Source organism: Gossypium hirsutum, chromosome D11, assembly GCF_007990345.1.
Source record: "Gossypium hirsutum isolate 1008001.06 chromosome D11, Gossypium_hirsutum_v2.1, whole genome shotgun sequence".
NCBI classification, from domain to species: Eukaryota; Viridiplantae; Streptophyta; class Magnoliopsida; order Malvales; family Malvaceae; genus Gossypium; species Gossypium hirsutum.
Genome location: NC_053447.1, coordinates 11,570,281 through 11,587,280, shown reverse-complemented (window position 1 = coordinate 11,587,280; position 17,000 = coordinate 11,570,281). Strand labels below are relative to the sequence as shown.

The following is a 17,000-nucleotide window of genomic DNA, read 5'->3' as shown; positions in this document are numbered from 1 at the left end:
TTGGTTAACCGGTCTAAATTTTTTGAGTTGAATTTATATAATAATATATTTATTATATATTATAAAAAATAAATATATTTTAAATAATTAAAAATAATATAAAAATCAAAAACTAATTGATTAAACCGAGGTTAAGACCCACCAACACATCTCACCCAACTAAAAAGAAACCAAAATAATTAATTGTACCAATTTTTTTCGATTAAAACAGAATATTACTCTCCCCTAAATCTCACCACACTAATAATTAATCTCATCATCATTCTTAAACTCGAAGGAGTGATACAAAACAAAGATCCTACAGCTTATGATTGCATTAACAATGCCTCCCCAACTGAGTCTTTTTAACCCTTTATTTTGTTTGTTTAATACGAATTGACTGTTGGCTTGCATGTAGTTGTCCGTTACAAAAACAAAGGATTATACGTTTGTGGTTGGTTTGAACTTTGAAAGAAAAATGAGTCTTTTTGGGGGAGTGGATACAAGGTTTACACATTGCTTTCCCTTTCCCACTGTTCATCATCCATGAACTTAAAAGGATAGATAAATCGGTGTGGACCCTTTGAACCCTGTTTGGTACCTAGCTAATGCCAAATTGGCCATCTCAGCATTGTCACCTGAAAAATCTTCCAGGGAAGGCTGACAACACAGAATAACCAAAGAAAAACAAAAAACGATAGCTCTCAGACATCCCAGATGGGCTTTTCAATAGTTGAATCCCCATGCGAGTACTGTTGCTGGAAAGGGTTCATCATTGGCAGTCTTTGTTGGCTTATTGCTTCCAATTCCAACCTTTGTTGCAGATGCTGCTGTTCGTGCAAATTGGTCGGCGTTAACCCTCCGATCCCCATGAAATCAAGGGTCGTCATGTTACCTCCTCCACTGCTGGTTCCATATATTGATGGCCCCGTTGGCTTCCTTCCTTGCAACAAGTTATAAGAACTACCACTACCTTCATGTTCCATGTTCTTCATCAAGCCTTGGTTTCGGTCAACTCCATTGAGGAGCATGTTAGTCAACATTCCCATCTCGTTCATTGCTGAGCTTCCTTGAAAAAGTTGGGCGAATTCATTGGGGCTTTTTTGCTTGAGTTGGTTGGAGAATCCCTCGCTGATTCCAACCATGCTTGACTGGTCAGTTTGTGATGGGAATTGATCATAAGATGTGTTTTGCTGCTGAATACCGCCAAAAGTAATGGCCTGGTCAGGACCTGCCATGCTACTAGCAAAGCTTGTTTGCATTATGGGTGAGTTTATACTATTACTTGCAGTTGCACCCATTTGGGCTGCTTTCTGCAGCAAGGCTGTTGCAGACATGTGGGGCGACCCGGCAATTTGGCAACCTTTTTTGGTATCCTGCAAATAATTGAAGCCAGATGAACCGTTTGAACTGAGTTGTAGACTAGACGAAGCTGAAGAAATGCTTCTCGTGGTGCCAAATAGAGTGCCCGAGCTGCTTGAAAACATGCCTCCTCCTATGTTCATGGACTTAAATGGCATTGGCACTAGCTCTTGGGGAAGGGATTTGAGTGGGGTACTTTTCGAGTCAAAGTTGTTGAAATCAGATATTTCCATAGATGTGTTGCCATTGCACATTGGCATTGATGACATGAGAAGATCTGGCATTCGGTTTTGTAAGTTTGATCCCGCGTTATTCATTAGCCCTTGGTTCACCTTGATGTTTTCTTCAGCTATTGCATCGCAGAATGCTCTATGGGTGATGAAGCTGTCTCTCCTGCAGCAGTGGGGTCAAATTAGGGCTATTATTAGATTCAAATCTTGCTCAAAGAAAGAAACAGTACTTTTAAAAAAGAGAGAGCTATTTAGACGCATGATTTACTGCAAAAAGGCGTCAAAAAGAGCCTATCAATTGTCGGCCATTGTCTAAGTGATAACTAACGCATATGTATATTATAATCTAAATATCATATGCAGGACAACAAACATCCAACATGGTAACTGCACTGCACCCGATTGTACCTTTTTAAAGGAAAACACATCTTTTGACTTCTCCATGCAAAATCATTTGTATAAAGTATGTACAGATAGATAAAAAAAAAACCTTGAAAAAATGGTTCCACAATCACATTTGTATTCCTTAGTACCACAGGTCTTCTGATGAGCTTTCCAATCCGATTGCACAGCGTATTTTTTGGAGCACTTGTCGCATTTCCATTTCTTTTCGCCATGCTTACGGCTGAAATGCTTCTTTATTCCAGTGAGATCCCCCAGTGCACGAGCAGGGTTGTGGTGGACACAAGTGGGCTCGGGGCATATGTAGACTCGTTTCTTGACTTCAGTGGTGGTCCTTTGCCTTAGCTTCCACGGAAGATTGTGGCCTCTCCGGTGCAATTGTAGGTTCTGGTCCCTTTGAAATCCTTTGTTGCATATCTCGCATACGAACCGATTTGTCGCCATAAGCGTCGTCGGTGATAGAGCTATAACTTCAGCATTTGGATCTGGTTTCATAGAAAGTACAACAATTATATACTTAGTATAAAAAAACAGTCAGAAACAAAAAGAGAAGTGAAAAGTGCAATCAAGCAAACAGTTGTTGGCAATTATTGTAATCTCATATACATATATATAGCAATAATTGAACCCGTTATATAACAGCTTAATCTTTTCTTAAAAATAACTGTAGCAATTGGTTCAAATCTACATATAAATTTAGCATAGAAATAGAAAGCAAAATCGAGAATGATGGTGGGTAAATGGAATTGCCTGGAGTTCCTGGTAAATTTCTCTTCCTCTTGACCGGTGGCTGTGGCTGTGGGTGTTGAGAGGAAGAACTATTGGTGTTGGAAACTAAGGCCGGTGGGGAGTTATTTTTGAGGAGCAGCTGGTGGACTTCCTCTCCAGTGTTACCAGAAGAGAGGCTTCCATCATCGCATGAGATTTTTGACATTTGAAACTGAGAGGAAACCAAGAAATATAGTGATAATGTGGAAAGCTTGTCTGTTTCTTTAATTTTCATCCATGGCTCCAAATTCAAGTGTTAGTTTCTTGTTTTCGGTGCGGTAACGAAAGGTGGGGGCTTGTTTTTTTTGGTAAACATAAAATCAGGAACCTGCTATCTGTAGAGGAAGACAAAAACCAGGGAATTCTCCTTCATTTCTGGTGAAACGAGAGGGCTCTATCTGCCACAGTAGTACCATTGGAACCTGTTCTTCTTTGGCTTTATATAAATATGATATTTATGTTACAGTGTCAAAGCTTGATGAGGACAACGGCATGGGAATTGGCCCCTTAATTTCCTGATTATTAATTAATTGCCATTCCCTTCCTTCTATTTAAAAATATATATAAATTAATCTTGTTGATTTTCCAAGATGCTTTTCTTGTATAGAACTAATAATGTGATCATGATGATGATAATTAAAAAATATTGTTACCTAGTTTCCAACAGGTATATAGAGAAGTGGATGCATAAGTGGCAAGCTCTCGCTACTTGGAATAATAACATACATTATATTTTTTTAAAAAGAAATAAGTTTAAACCTTAAAACGATATTATTGAGAGGAACAATTACAAACCCCGAACATAAATCGCAAAATAGATATAAAGAATAAAAAATAAAAAAATTCTTTTAAAAATTAATAATTTCATTTAGAATTTTTTCAAAAATTTAGAGTTTAATAGTGGGCGAAAATATATATAATTACGAGGAATAATATATAGTAAGAATAAATGGTAACAGATTGAAAGAAGCTTATCAAACAAGCTAATGTACATAGAAAACGGTTGCTTGCTGACTGCTATTAGAGGTGTCTATGGGAGGGTTCGAGTAAAAATGTAGGCTCGAAATATGAGTTTGGATAAAAAACGAGGTCCGTTTAGAAAACGGGCCGAGCCTCGGGTACCATTTTTTTGACCCAAGCCCGGCCCAGCCCGAATTTAATAAAAATATATTTTTTAATTTTTTAATTTTAAAATATTTTTAAAATACTTTTATTTTTATTTTTTTATTTTTAAAATTATTTTTTGGTGTTTATTAAAAAATGAGCCGGGCCAGGCTGGGCTCGGGCTTAGAATTTTATTCCCGGACTGAGCCTGGACAAAATTCTAGGCCCATATTTCGGGCCGGGCCGGGTCCGGGCCTAGGAGACGGGCCAAAATTTTTTCTGGGTCCGACCTGAACCCAGCCCGACCCATGGACACCTCTAGCTGCTACCTTATTTTCTAGGTACATTATATAATTATATTATTTTTAGAGTAACAACGACAAGTAAATCTACTTACTAAAATAATAATTTATAATTTTCTTTGCCTTGTTTCAATACATTTTTGGTCAGAAAAAATAAAAATATTTCTTATATAACATTGTATAAGCATATAAATTCCCATGATTCTTGATAAATGCCTTTTTGAAATTATCCCAATGGTTTTTTGTGTGTGTCTTTTATAGCTCCAAATTGAGGGTAAAAGACAAAGATAAATAATAAAAAGTGCATTAATTTTTTGGTAAATTACCTAGCTGGTCGCCTCTTAGGGTGTTATCATTTGGTCACTAAAAAAATTATTTTTTTAATATTATCGGGAAAAAAAAATATTAATGATTAAAGTAAAAATGCGATAAAAACTGAAATAATATTTAAAATTATTTGCTGAAAATTTTGGTAACCAAGTAATTTATTATAATTTTTTTTTTGGGGGGGGGGTTAATAATAAAAAGTGCGTTAGCTCTTTCCCTAACTGACAAGATGATAATCCTGAATTAATGGAAGAACAAAACAAAGTCTCCTTCATTTGCTCAATACTAGAAGTTAAATAGAAATGTACACTGTCTGAATTTTCAGTTGACAATATCATTAGTGAAATACTATTGCATATAAAAATACCATTATATCACTTAACTCCTACTTTTTATTCATTCTGGAGGCTCAAATTTGCTCTGTAAGTTCATATTTTTTGTACTTCAATGACCTGTAGAAGAAATTTCATGTAAAAAACACCAATCAAGAAATATTTTTTGTACTTCATGTTAATTATTAGCAGGGATTTCAGGGTAACAAGCATTACTTAAGTAAATATGAAAAATTCAGTATAATGGTGAATACAAATAGAAGTGCTTAGTTATGATCGAAGGAAGGGGGATCGGTATGATTTAGGAAGAAGCAAACATCAAACACCAACAGTGTGAAGACAAAGCAATTTTCCAACTTTGCACTTAGAAATATATTATGGCAAAGATGGAATATACAGGAGGACCCTAAGCAGAGCATTTCAAGATGATGAATAATTTAGAAGGAACTAGGTTGCTAATTGACATAGGCTAATTAACCCCATGGAAAAAAACAACGGAAAAGACGGCCACGGCCCTTATATTCTTTCCCTTCTCTCTCTCTCTCTCTCTCTCTCTATGTTTTTTCTTGGTAATGAAAATGATGTATGATCGAGGTAAAAAAAATAACACTAATGAATATTCTATTGGTGAGAAAAGAAAAGAAAAAACTATTTTTTTAACATTATTGTAAAGCGATAGATTTGAAAGATTTAATAAGTTGAAATTTTATTTTCTATTCAAACCCATTTTCTTTGAAATACTAGTCCTAATCTGACCTGGGAGCTAAGTAGGTAAGGGTGGACTGAGCTTACTGCGGTTTACCTAGTAATGCAAGCAGGCATTTTATGCCTCATCTTCTCACCTACTAGAATGTGTAAGGCATCAATTGCAACCATTCAACATCATATGAAACTGGGGTAGATGTCAATCAATTTCAATGAATTTTTTAGGTGCCACTTTCCAATCCTAGCCTAGAATGCACATGCTTTTCATAGGGATTTAAGAGGAAAGTAAGTTCCCAAGGATGCTTGCTTTTCCTTTTTTTTTCACCTCTTTCTTCCTTTTTTTCTCTGTTGGGTAACATGCAAGCTAAGATAATTTTGACATTGTATTATGCTTTGATTAAACCTTTGCTTTCTGTGTTTTTTACTGGATGCAATTCAATTGCTCATTTTTCTTTTGCCTGTCATATATAACTCTGATCTTTCAACTACTTGTATCCAGAAAAAAAGAACTCATATATCCTGCAATGGCAATGCCATCTTGTTCCCCATTTTGACCAGCACACATCAGTTAAGCTTCAATTTCGCTTTCGGAATAGCACATCTGCAACTAAAAATTAACACTGCTAATAGTAGGACAACTTTGTTAAATTGTAAATTGACCCTTTTATGAGGACATGTTTACATAGAGATAAATTAACAGTCACCTTCATTGGGATCAGATTTTTCAGCATTCAAACCATTTGCAAGCCAATAATATAGAAGACAGCAACAACCACCTGTGTCAACTGTTCCTATACTGAAAAGTCTCCAGTAAAGCTTTCGTTTCCAAGCCTCTCCTTTCTGAGATTATTACTCTGTACAAGACTGGCTTCATCTAACTTTGATTTTTCACTGGAGTCTCGAATCTGCAGCTGGTTTGGTCAACGGGGTCTTGGTATTTTACTAGTACAAAAAAAGGGAAATATTTGGCTTCCAATTATTGACCAGAAAAATCGAAGGCACCCAGAACACAACTGTTGTGTAGGACATCGGGGGAAAATGTGGTTTTTTCATGAACAGCTTTGTAATAGTCCACACCTGTGTATCAGATGATTCAGAGTCAGATTTGGGACTAACTGGGTATCTTTTTTGGCACTGTGCAAACTATCCTAACTCTCCTCCATGTTGGGGTTATTAGCACCATTTCTAAAAAGGGAACTAACAACAGGCCTCCCACGAACTCTTCGCAAGTTATTCTGTGGAGCCCCTGCGGCCTTTCTCTTCCTCACAGGACTGAAGAACCCACATTCAAGAGCTTCTAATGCTTTTGTGGTTAACGGTCGGTTCCTAGTGCTCTGCCTCCGATTGTGCATTGTAGTATGCTGATTGATCTCCGCAACTTTATCAGGACGCCTCAACAGCTCAGGCTGCACCATTATTTCAGATTGAAAGAACAATACATGTGGACACGAATTGTCACTATTTTGCAGTGTCTCTGTAATTAATGGTCCATCAGATTCAAAACCTATTGAAACTTGAGGAACGTTTAAATCTATCAATGTATGTGACTGAGTTTTTGTTGAATATTCATCTCTATGCAGGCAGCTTTCAGTGACAATGCCTTCCTTTCCTTCATCGGCATCGCCTTTAGACAAAGAAGTCGCAGGTAACAAGTTCACGGATCCTGTTTGAAAAACCATATCTTGACAAGCATCAGGCTGGTTGAACCTACAGTGTGAATATTCTTCATTTGACACCCTATAAGAAGAAATGTTTCCAACACCACAGCTTGATTGTCCATCAGTTGAATTCTGCGGTCTAGTAAGAGGAGTCGTATATTTTGAACTGCTAGATGGCACCTTTTGTCTGGAATTATACTTCATAACATTTTCTTCATCATCAACAAGCAGACCTGTGTCATGGTGATACGAGTCACAAAAGCCCAAATTCTTGAAGGCGAGGCCCAATAAGCAAATTCTCAGCCCAATCAAGAAATCCACCCATACTTAGTTGAAAATCAGGCCAAATTATCAAAGTGGCCCAAGTTGTAAAGTTTTATTTTTATTTATTTATTTTATTTAGTTTAAATTTTTATATTCAGTCCAAGAGTCCCAAATAAAAGACCCTTGGCCGAATTTCCATATTAAAATAATTAGGAGTTTTTTTTAGTTTTAGTTTTAGTGTTCTAATTAAATTAGGAAAACATTTGAAAGGCCTATTTATATGGCTTGGCCAGCCACCCTACATAACATTACAATTACATTGAAAATTTCAGATTTGATTTGAGTGAAAATTCTCTTTGAGTTCTTCAAGGATTTTCTCTTGAGTTTTCTTTAGAAGTTGTTTTAACAATCTTTTTGATTGTGGGAGCCATCTTCAACCTTCTTCTTGCCATTGATATTCTTTGGAGGGGAGATTAGAGCCGTTTGAAGGGAGTTGTGAGATCTTTCGAGATTTCAAGGCTTCTTAGGACTTATCTTTTAATTTCTTACTGTCAATTCTTTCTTTATTTCTACTTGTGCTGAATCATTATCTAATCTATTTTCTGTTCTTATTGTGTTTTCAGCCTTTTTCTATCTTAAGGAATCAGCCCACAAATCCCCAATTTCTAGGGTTTTTCCATACTCTTTTTGGGTGAAATTAGATTGTCGAAATTTGGGGAAAACTATCTCGGTGTTCAATTGGGCAGAATCACAATCTCCTTGAGGGTTTCAAGAACCCTAACACTTATTTCTATTCTCAATTTGATTCTTTGCTGATTTGGGGATTTTATTTCAGATCTGAAAATTCAAAAATCTAATCTTTTAATTTTCTGTTTCGTTTCAGATCTAATTGTTTAGGGTTTTCGTAGGAGTTTCTCGTGACTTGGCAACTCGATCTTGGTCCGCGCGCAACCCCGTATCATTTGGTATCAGATTTTGGGCGTTTTGGGTGTTCTTGGTTGATTTCTAAACTGATCTCTATTTTTTAAAGCATAAACGGCAGTTTTACCCAGAAAAATTGTTCAAAAAAAATTCATTTGAGTGGGTAAACGTTGTCCGATTGACCTGAAATTTTACATACATGTTTTTGGCACTGTGATTGAATATAAAAAAAATTATTCCCACAAAAAAATCAGTCAAAAAAGTCAAAAAAATCAAAAAATACGAAATTCAATAAAAATTTAAAAAAAGATTTAGCGGGTTGAATTTGGTACCCAAAATTTCCAGATAAAAAATTCAATATATAAGGACACTCCAGATTTAATTTCGTAATTTTTGGAGATCGGGAACACCTCGAACGAAGTTGTCAAGTTACTCCGCAGTTTTTCGGGTTTTCTGTTTTCAGCAATTTTTATTGATTCTTAGCTGTAGGTTTTCATTTGTTTCCCTTTTATTCTTCCTTTACGTTATCTAACACCTTCTTGTTTCTTGTGTTAGTAGGATTTAAACGTGTGCACAACTTCTTCCTCGGTGCAACACGAATCAATTGGTGTCTCGTCAGTTTTTGGCATCCTAGTGCAAATTAGGATTCTTTGGTAGTTTGGTTCACACTCTCTAATTGGTTGATATAAACTCTGATAAAGAACTCACAAGATTGAATTCGACCTCATTGAGAATTTGATTTTTTCTTTTTGAGTGATTAACAGTGAGGTTTGATAACTTTTATTTTTGAGTGTTGAGTGTTTTGCAGGTTTTAAAAAAAATGTCTACAGGTGATAATACTAGTGACATATTTAAAAAATTCCAACAACAGTTGGACGAACAGGCTGCTGCACTTCGAGCGTTGACTGCTACTATCAATGAGGTGTGGTTGAATCAAGAGCCTCAATATCGAGATCAAATTAAAGACGATGTGGATAACCAGCCTCCTGCTCATAGGCGCGCTCCTCGGCGTGTCCCTAGAACTGATTATGATCTTCATGATCGTGGACAACCCTCTTTGGCAAAACCAAAGAGCGAGCAGCAACGAGAACATCTCTTTCATACTCGCTGCCATGTACAAGGTAAGCTTTGTAGAGTTATTATTGATGGTGAAAGTTGCTCGAACGTAGCCAGCACGACGATGGTGGAAAAGCTTTGCTTAACCACTACCAAGCATCCACGACCTTATCAACTACAAGGGCTTAGCAACGAAAGCCAATTTAAGGTCACTCAACAAGTGCGCATCGCCTTTTCTATCGGTAAATATCAAGACGAAGTCGTGTGCGACGTAGTACCTATTCAAGCCTGCCATTTATTGCTAGGAGAACCATGGCAACTGGATCGAAAAGTCACTCACGATGGTCGTACCAATAGGTATTCTTTCAAGCATCAAGGAAAGAAACTTACCTTAGTGCCGCTCACTCCGGAACAAGTCCATGAGGACCAAATCAAACTGAGAAATTCTGTTAAAACAAGTGAGGAAAAAGAAAAAGAGAATGAAAAAGAGCAAAAAGAGATTGAGAGTGAAAAGGAATGTGAAACAGAAAAGAAAATTGAAAAAGAAGTTGAAGAAAGAAGAGAAAATGAGTTAGAAAAAGAAACAAAAGAAAAAGACGAGGAAAGGCTAGTGAGGAATGTTTCCACTAACCAAGATATGAATTTTCTTGTGTTGCTACTTTTCAGGTTCCCGAAAGATCGAAAGATAACTTTCAACTTCAATACCTCTCAAATGAAAGACGCTTTCATACGATCAACTTAAGCAAAGATGAAATCACACTACATGATCTCGAAGGTAAGCGAGGTAAAACCGAGTCCAGTGCAGATTTGAAAATTATTGATAAAACTTTTGGTGACTTAGTTCTTAAAAGATCCCATCATTTTGATCCGATTAATTGTTACTCTTCGATTGTGGTTGATAAAGTCATTACGAAAAGAAGCGTGATTTGTTATTCTCTTGATTTACCTTGTGTAAAATCCTTGAATTTGTCCAAATCTGTTTTGGAGAATAAGGTAACGAAATTTGCCAAATTTGTTTTCAATTTATATTCTTGCCTTAAACAGTTTATGTGGTTGTACATGAAGTTTGAGTTCCATTTGACAAAGGTTAACTCAACAACGGAGATTCGACTACACTATGCCCCCGATGAACGAAGGTTTGTTTTAAATGAAAAAGGTAAAATCGACCCTTATTCTTTTGCTTATCGAGGTAAGATGCTTGAAACCTTTGAAACACTTTTGTACTCCTCGGATAGTGATAAAGATCGTGTTGATGAACACTTAGATCGAAACATGCTTGACTGTCCTATTTTATTTATTGATGATCTATCTGTTTTGATGGTTGATAAAAAGATTCTTGTTTTTGATAATGCATGTGTGAGTGAATCTATAGACCGTCGATTAATGCATGGTATGATTATGCAACTCTGTGAACCATGTAAATCTTTTCAAATACCTACTTGTGACGATTATGTTTACCATTTGATTTATTACTCGCAATTTATTCATGGTTTGTGGGAACAATGTGAGACGACTGAATGCCTTAAAACATGTCCATCTTTGTTTCAAATATTTGACGAGGCAGTGGTGAGTAAATTAGATTGTTTGCATGGTAATCTGAATCTGTCCATTCACATGCGTTATACCTGTTTTGTTATGCTTATGATTGGACTACAAGCTTGTTTCCGTTGCTATTTACTATCTCATGGCTATTCTTTTCAGTGGACTCAATTGCCATTAGTCCCGTTCGATAGAGGAAAGTCGAGTTCATTTGATTTTTCAGATTCGAGGACGAATCTTTTTGAGGAAGGGGGGAATGATACGAGTCACAAAAGCCCAAATTCTTGAAGGCGAGGCCCAATAAGCAAATTCTCAGCCCAATCAAGAAATCCACCCATACTTAGTTGAAAATCAGGCCAAATTATCAAAGTGGCCCAAGTTGTAAAGTTTTATTTTTATTTATTTATTTTATTTAGTTTAAATTTTTATATTCAGTCCAAGAGTCCCAAATAAAAGACCCTTGGCCGAATTTCCATATTAAAATAATTAGGAGTTTTTTTTAGTTTTAGTTTTAGTGTTCTAATTAAATTAGGAAAACATTTGAAAGGCCTATTTATATGGCTTGGCCAGCCACCCTACATAACATTACAATTACATTGAAAATTTCAGATTTGATTTGAGTGAAAATTCTCTTTGAGTTCTTCAAGGATTTTCTCTTGAGTTTTCTTTAGAAGTTGTTTTAACAATCTTTTTGATTGTGGGAGCCATCTTCAACCTTCTTCTTGCCATTGATATTCTTTGGAGGGGAGATTAGAGCCGTTTGAAGGGAGTTGTGAGATCTTTCGAGATTTCAAGGCTTCTTAGGACTTATCTTTTAATTTCTTACTGTCAATTCTTTCTTTATTTCTACTTGTGCTGAATCATTATCTAATCTATTTTCTGTTCTTATTGTGTTTTCAGCCTTTTTCTATCTTAAGGAATCAGCCCACAAATCCCCAATTTCTAGGGTTTTTCCATACTCTTTTTGGGTGAAATTAGATTGTCGAAATTTGGGGAAAACTATCTCGGTGTTCAATTGGGCAGAATCACAATCTCCTTGAGGGTTTCAAGAACCCTAACACTTATTTCTATTCTCAATTTGATTCTTTGCTGATTTGGGGATTTTATTTCAGATCTGAAAATTCAAAAATCTAATCTTTTAATTTTCTGTTTCGTTTCAGATCTAATTGTTTAGGGTTTTCGTAGGAGTTTCTCGTGACTTGGCAACTCGATCTTGGTCCACGCGCAACCCCGTATCACATGGCTTCCATGGTTTTCCAGTGATATAATGCTGTCAGAGGCGCGGGGAATGCCAATATTTGAATTACTATTTACACAATCTGAGAAGTCCACACATTCTCCACCATCAACTATGGCCTCCGCAACATTTGAAGTACTAGTTTCTTCTGCTTCATCTTCTGAGTCATCAGATGTGTCCTCTTCTGAACCACTAGATGTATCAGTGGGGTGGGACAAGCTAGTAGCTTCAAGAGGTAAGCTTCTCAGCTCTCGAACCTTGGATTGTTCATCCCTTTGGACCAAACTAGTATCTACAATCATAAATTTCATTACATCCCGATTGCAACCAGAATTTCGTGGCTTGAGGTAATGATTGTGTTTATTTACCACAAAATCAGGAGCTTGATTAATTACTGGCTCCCACTTATTCTCTTTGTTCTCTCTGCTGGCTTCAGGCACTTTGATTTCAAGCTCAAGAAGCCCCGGTTCTGAAGCAACTTTATTAAGAACGTCAGTAACAGAATCAAAATAATGGTTCCCTTTCACTAGTCTCTTTCTTGAAAACTTCTTTACACCGGGTATAAGGAACACAAGAGAGTTCTTCAAACCAGCAAAAACCTGATCCTTTGGCTGTTCAGAGTGCCAACCTCTGGCTAACAGACGAGGCCAAACAGCTTCCCAGAAAAGATCGCTGGATCTAGCTTTGCTCAACCTAAAATCTCCTGTTAAAAACTTGATAATATCTGCTGAGGTAAGAGCAGAACATGCTTTGCCAATTGGTATTTCGGGACGCGAGGAAACTACATGATTGGCTTTTACTGGCTCCATGGTAGTCAGGTCTCTCTTTCCTTTGCCAATACCTATAGCTTCTATGAGCATACCAAGGCCAACTGCATTCTTTATAATAAACACGTATTCCTCGAAGGAAACTTTTCCCTCACCAAATGTCTTAGAAACCTGCAATAACCAGAACTCGTAAACCATCATGATGAAATATTTTTGTCAAATCATAGACCAAAATTGCTGCAAAATTAGGTTCAATGGTTCAGTGTAACAAGAAACTTCAACATTCTTCAATAATCCGTTTCAACTTTTCTCCATCTCAAACCCTAAATAGCATCTATACTATTTTTTGGTTTACAACTTTATACTCCACGAAATCATCACTAATTACCAGTCTCTAGTATGCTTCTTTCCAAAGTGATCTGACTTCAATCACCCTGAAAAGTTGCATAATCAACGAAATACGCATACATGCGGTTGAAACTAAATTTGCAATTCTGCATGATGCAAATTTACACAAGCAACACTGAAATAAAATTCAGAAGATGACAAACCATGCTAATTAACAAAACTAAGGTCCCCATGAACATAATGTAGTGTTCCATATCATGTTTAAAGGAAACAAGGGAGAACCAAATAGACTAGGAAGCATATATGTGTGCACTTTACAGCACTCAAATTACATATAAGGACTAACTAACGAATTAAATATATGCCTAATTATTTAGAAAGATCAAATGAGTTGGGTTAGAAAAATACCTCAGACAACATGTCTTGACATTCTTTTGAAAGATGAGAAAATAATCTCGATAACAACTCCTGCTGCCGCCATCCTGTGAACAACTTTTGTCCATGAATGCACCTTTTGCTTCTTAACTTTCGGCATTCTGACCATCTACGGTATCCATCAGACCCGTAAAATTTTCCATAGTAGAAAGACAATATCTCTCCCATCTCTTTACTCCCAACAAAATCTTTCACAAGGATAAGATTTTTTCCAAAGATGTATAACCCAAGAAGAAAACTGTCACATTCGATATCCTTCCATACTTCATTTGAACTGTCCGGAAGAGGACAGAAACCTCTATCCAGCCGTTTCAACTTAGAATTTGGTTCCTGCAGAAAGAGTAAATCAACATCCATCCTCGATCTGGTTGTAGGATGAAGTTCCGTATACCCTTCCTTGTCTTTCTGATCACCTAGTGCAGAATACAGACTTTCAACTTTGTATTCTGCACATCCATGGCATGATGTAAAGCATCTCTCTTTGCTGTTTTCAAATTCGAATGCACCGTTTAATCTTTCAACCTCGGTCTTTGTCCAGAAAATAGGGATAGGCAATCCCATTGGAATAGGGTTTGGCACATTCACTATGTCTTTTGAATCAAGTGATTCCTTTACAACCTGTAAACCACGCCAATCTTCAACTAATGGTGGAACTTGTGCTTGGTATTGATATCCAACACGAGGAACCACCTCTGGATCTCCAAAAATTTCGTTTAAAAACGAACATGATGCAGGTAATTGTTCAGCAGACCCCTCTTCATTGCCCTCCATGTCTTTATCCAAAAGAGTGGTATCCATCTGCTCAAGAATTGAGTAAAAAGAACTAAACTCACCAAAAGAAAAGAGAAAAACACTGCATAAAAACAGCTCTGGAGTTGAAATTTACTTCAGAGGGTCCTGAATGCAAACATAGGGATTTTATATGGATGGAAAAATTATCATGGCAATTTTTCGACATTTTGAGATCGAAAAGAAAGAAAGCTTGTTCAGTCTAAGTTCATCAGCCAAAAATCATAATTCTATAATCTTGAAATGCAAATACAACCAAAAGCTCCACAAATATTAAACCAAGCATAGTGAATAAATTTACTAACATACATCTCCAAGCAGAAAAAAGAAACGGGAGCCCTTAACTCAAGTATGAAGCTCAAGTCATTACTGACATTTATATTTTCTAGTAATCATGTGGATGCCGACATTCGAATTCCAGGCACAAATTGTTGACAAGCCCATTGAGCAGACAAAGAACAACATTAAACCAAAATCCAAAACTAATCCCAATTACATATAGCCGTCAATACATCAACATCAATCAATCTCATTGAAACTGTAGTATCCATTACAATGAAATCAATCAAGAAAACATGTCACTCCATTTCATTAAAGTTATTACAAACTAAAAAAAAAAGCTAGAAAACAGTGAGAAAAAACTACATTAACTAAGAAACTGTTGATAAGAAACGCATATAAACATGCAAAAGAACAGATTTTAAAAAAGAAAAAGAAAAACACATGTCTAACCTTCATAGAAGAACTCGAACGTTAAAACCCACGTGCCAAAACCAACCTGGAAAAATGGATTTTCATTGTTATAAATCTTTGAACTTTGATTGTCAACTTTTTTTCCAATATTTCTTTTTTCCTCTTCGCTCTTTTCTTGTTGCAAATAAATACAGGCAGAGCAAGAAAAAAAAACAGTGAAAAAAATAAAATTAAAAAAGAACAAATAAGACAAAGTAAAGAAAACTTTAGTTACCCTGAAAGAGAGAACTTAGCTTTCATGGATACGAAAAAGTTGAACTCTCGAGTACTAAACAGAGAGAGTTAACAATAAGATAAAAGTTTTTTTTTTTTTTTTGGTATTAAGAAGAAAAAAATGGAAAACCCAGAGAGAGAAGATGAAGGTTTTGTGTTCGGTTTGATTTATGAGAGTTGAGACCACACGCGTTCGTAGTTGGGTTTTGATGCATGGGTCATTAAATGACCAAAAACACATGTCTATCTTCCTTTTACGTTGGCTTTCCACAGTCCTATTTTCGGTATTTCAGGGCTTCTTTTCTGGATTTCGTTTTTCAACGATTACATATATTTTTTATTGAAGAAATTTTCAATTTTATAATGAAAATTATTTAAATAACACATCATACATCATATTAACAGTATTTATAATTTCATTATAAATACTCTATTATAAGGTGAAAACAATTATTCTACCAAATATAGAGAAAATATTTAATACATTGTCAAAAATTTTAAGCTCCATAAATAGAGTTAGAGGTTAATAAAGATTCTATAAAAATATAATAAAATATTAAAAAAAGCATGTGGCAATTTTTTAATATTACTTGTAGAATAAAAAATACAGTATTAGTGACCAAATATTAACTTATAAATATAATTATTAAAAATTTATAAGAAAAATCATATAAAATTTTAGTTAATATAATAAAACTAAAATCTTAAATTTATTATATGTTATGTTTAAATATTTTTTAAATGATTTTTATACAAATATAAAAGAAAAAAAATCTAATAATATCATCTAATTTTATATAAAATAATTTTTATATCCGTTTAATAGTCTATGTTTGAGATTTTTGGTTGTCCCTAACAATAATATCATCCTCAATATTCGAATTTAGATTCTTCCTTAAAAAATACAATGTGCATTACCGTTACATCCAACTACTTATTAGTAATATTTTATTAATCTTTTAATTAAATTTAATGTCAACTTCCCTTACCACATCAACTAATAAATAGTTACAAAATCTAAAATAAGAAGTAAGAAATACTTACAATAGATTATGTAAAAGGGTTATTAAGCGAAGTAGAAGGTTATGAAAATTAGCTTACAAAAATCTACGTGATTGGAAAAGGGAAATTATATGGAAAAAAAATTAACAAAACACTCGAGTATTCGTCATTATTTGTTTATAATTTAAAATAATTATCGATTAAATTTTAATTTGATTGACTTGAGTATTACCGTAAATATAGGAGAATGTGAACGTATTATCCTCTTATTTATAAGTTGAGAAAGAACTATGAGTAATTTTAAATATTGTATAAAAAATAACAATATAATAAAATTGTTAAAAATAACATTTCATTGGTTACGTTAAATTGAATGGGTGTAGATATGATTTTCATATCATGAAAATGTTTAATATAAAGAAAATATTATCTCTCTCTCAAGTGTGAGATTTGATGTCCCACATTTACCAACTTTTACCATTTGAGTTTCCTTTTATTGAATAAAAT

General features: G+C 35.1%; 2 protein-coding genes across 2 annotated transcripts; both read right to left on the bottom strand.

Moving 5' to 3' along the window:
- Positions 1-280: 280 nt before the first annotated feature.
- Positions 281-3,182, bottom strand: LOC107911478 (zinc finger protein GAI-ASSOCIATED FACTOR 1). The gene is made up of 3 exons (XM_016839295.2): positions 2,724-3,182; positions 2,062-2,458; positions 281-1,734 (listed from the first exon to the last, which is right to left on the bottom strand). The coding sequence occupies exons 1-3, from the start codon at positions 2,974-2,976 to the stop codon at positions 684-686; spliced, it is 1,701 nt and encodes a 566-aa protein (XP_016694784.1). The 5' UTR covers positions 2,977-3,182; the 3' UTR covers positions 281-683.
- A 3,477-nt stretch (positions 3,183-6,659) lies between these two features.
- On the bottom strand, positions 6,660-15,484 carry LOC107910806 (uncharacterized). The gene is made up of 4 exons (XM_041104226.1): positions 15,258-15,484; positions 13,710-14,534; positions 12,126-13,124; positions 6,660-7,484 (listed from the first exon to the last, which is right to left on the bottom strand). Exons 1-4 carry the CDS (start codon positions 15,261-15,263, stop codon positions 6,660-6,662), a joined length of 2,655 nt encoding a protein of 884 aa, XP_040960160.1. The 5' UTR covers positions 15,264-15,484.
- Between the last annotated feature and the right edge of the window lie 1,516 nt (positions 15,485-17,000).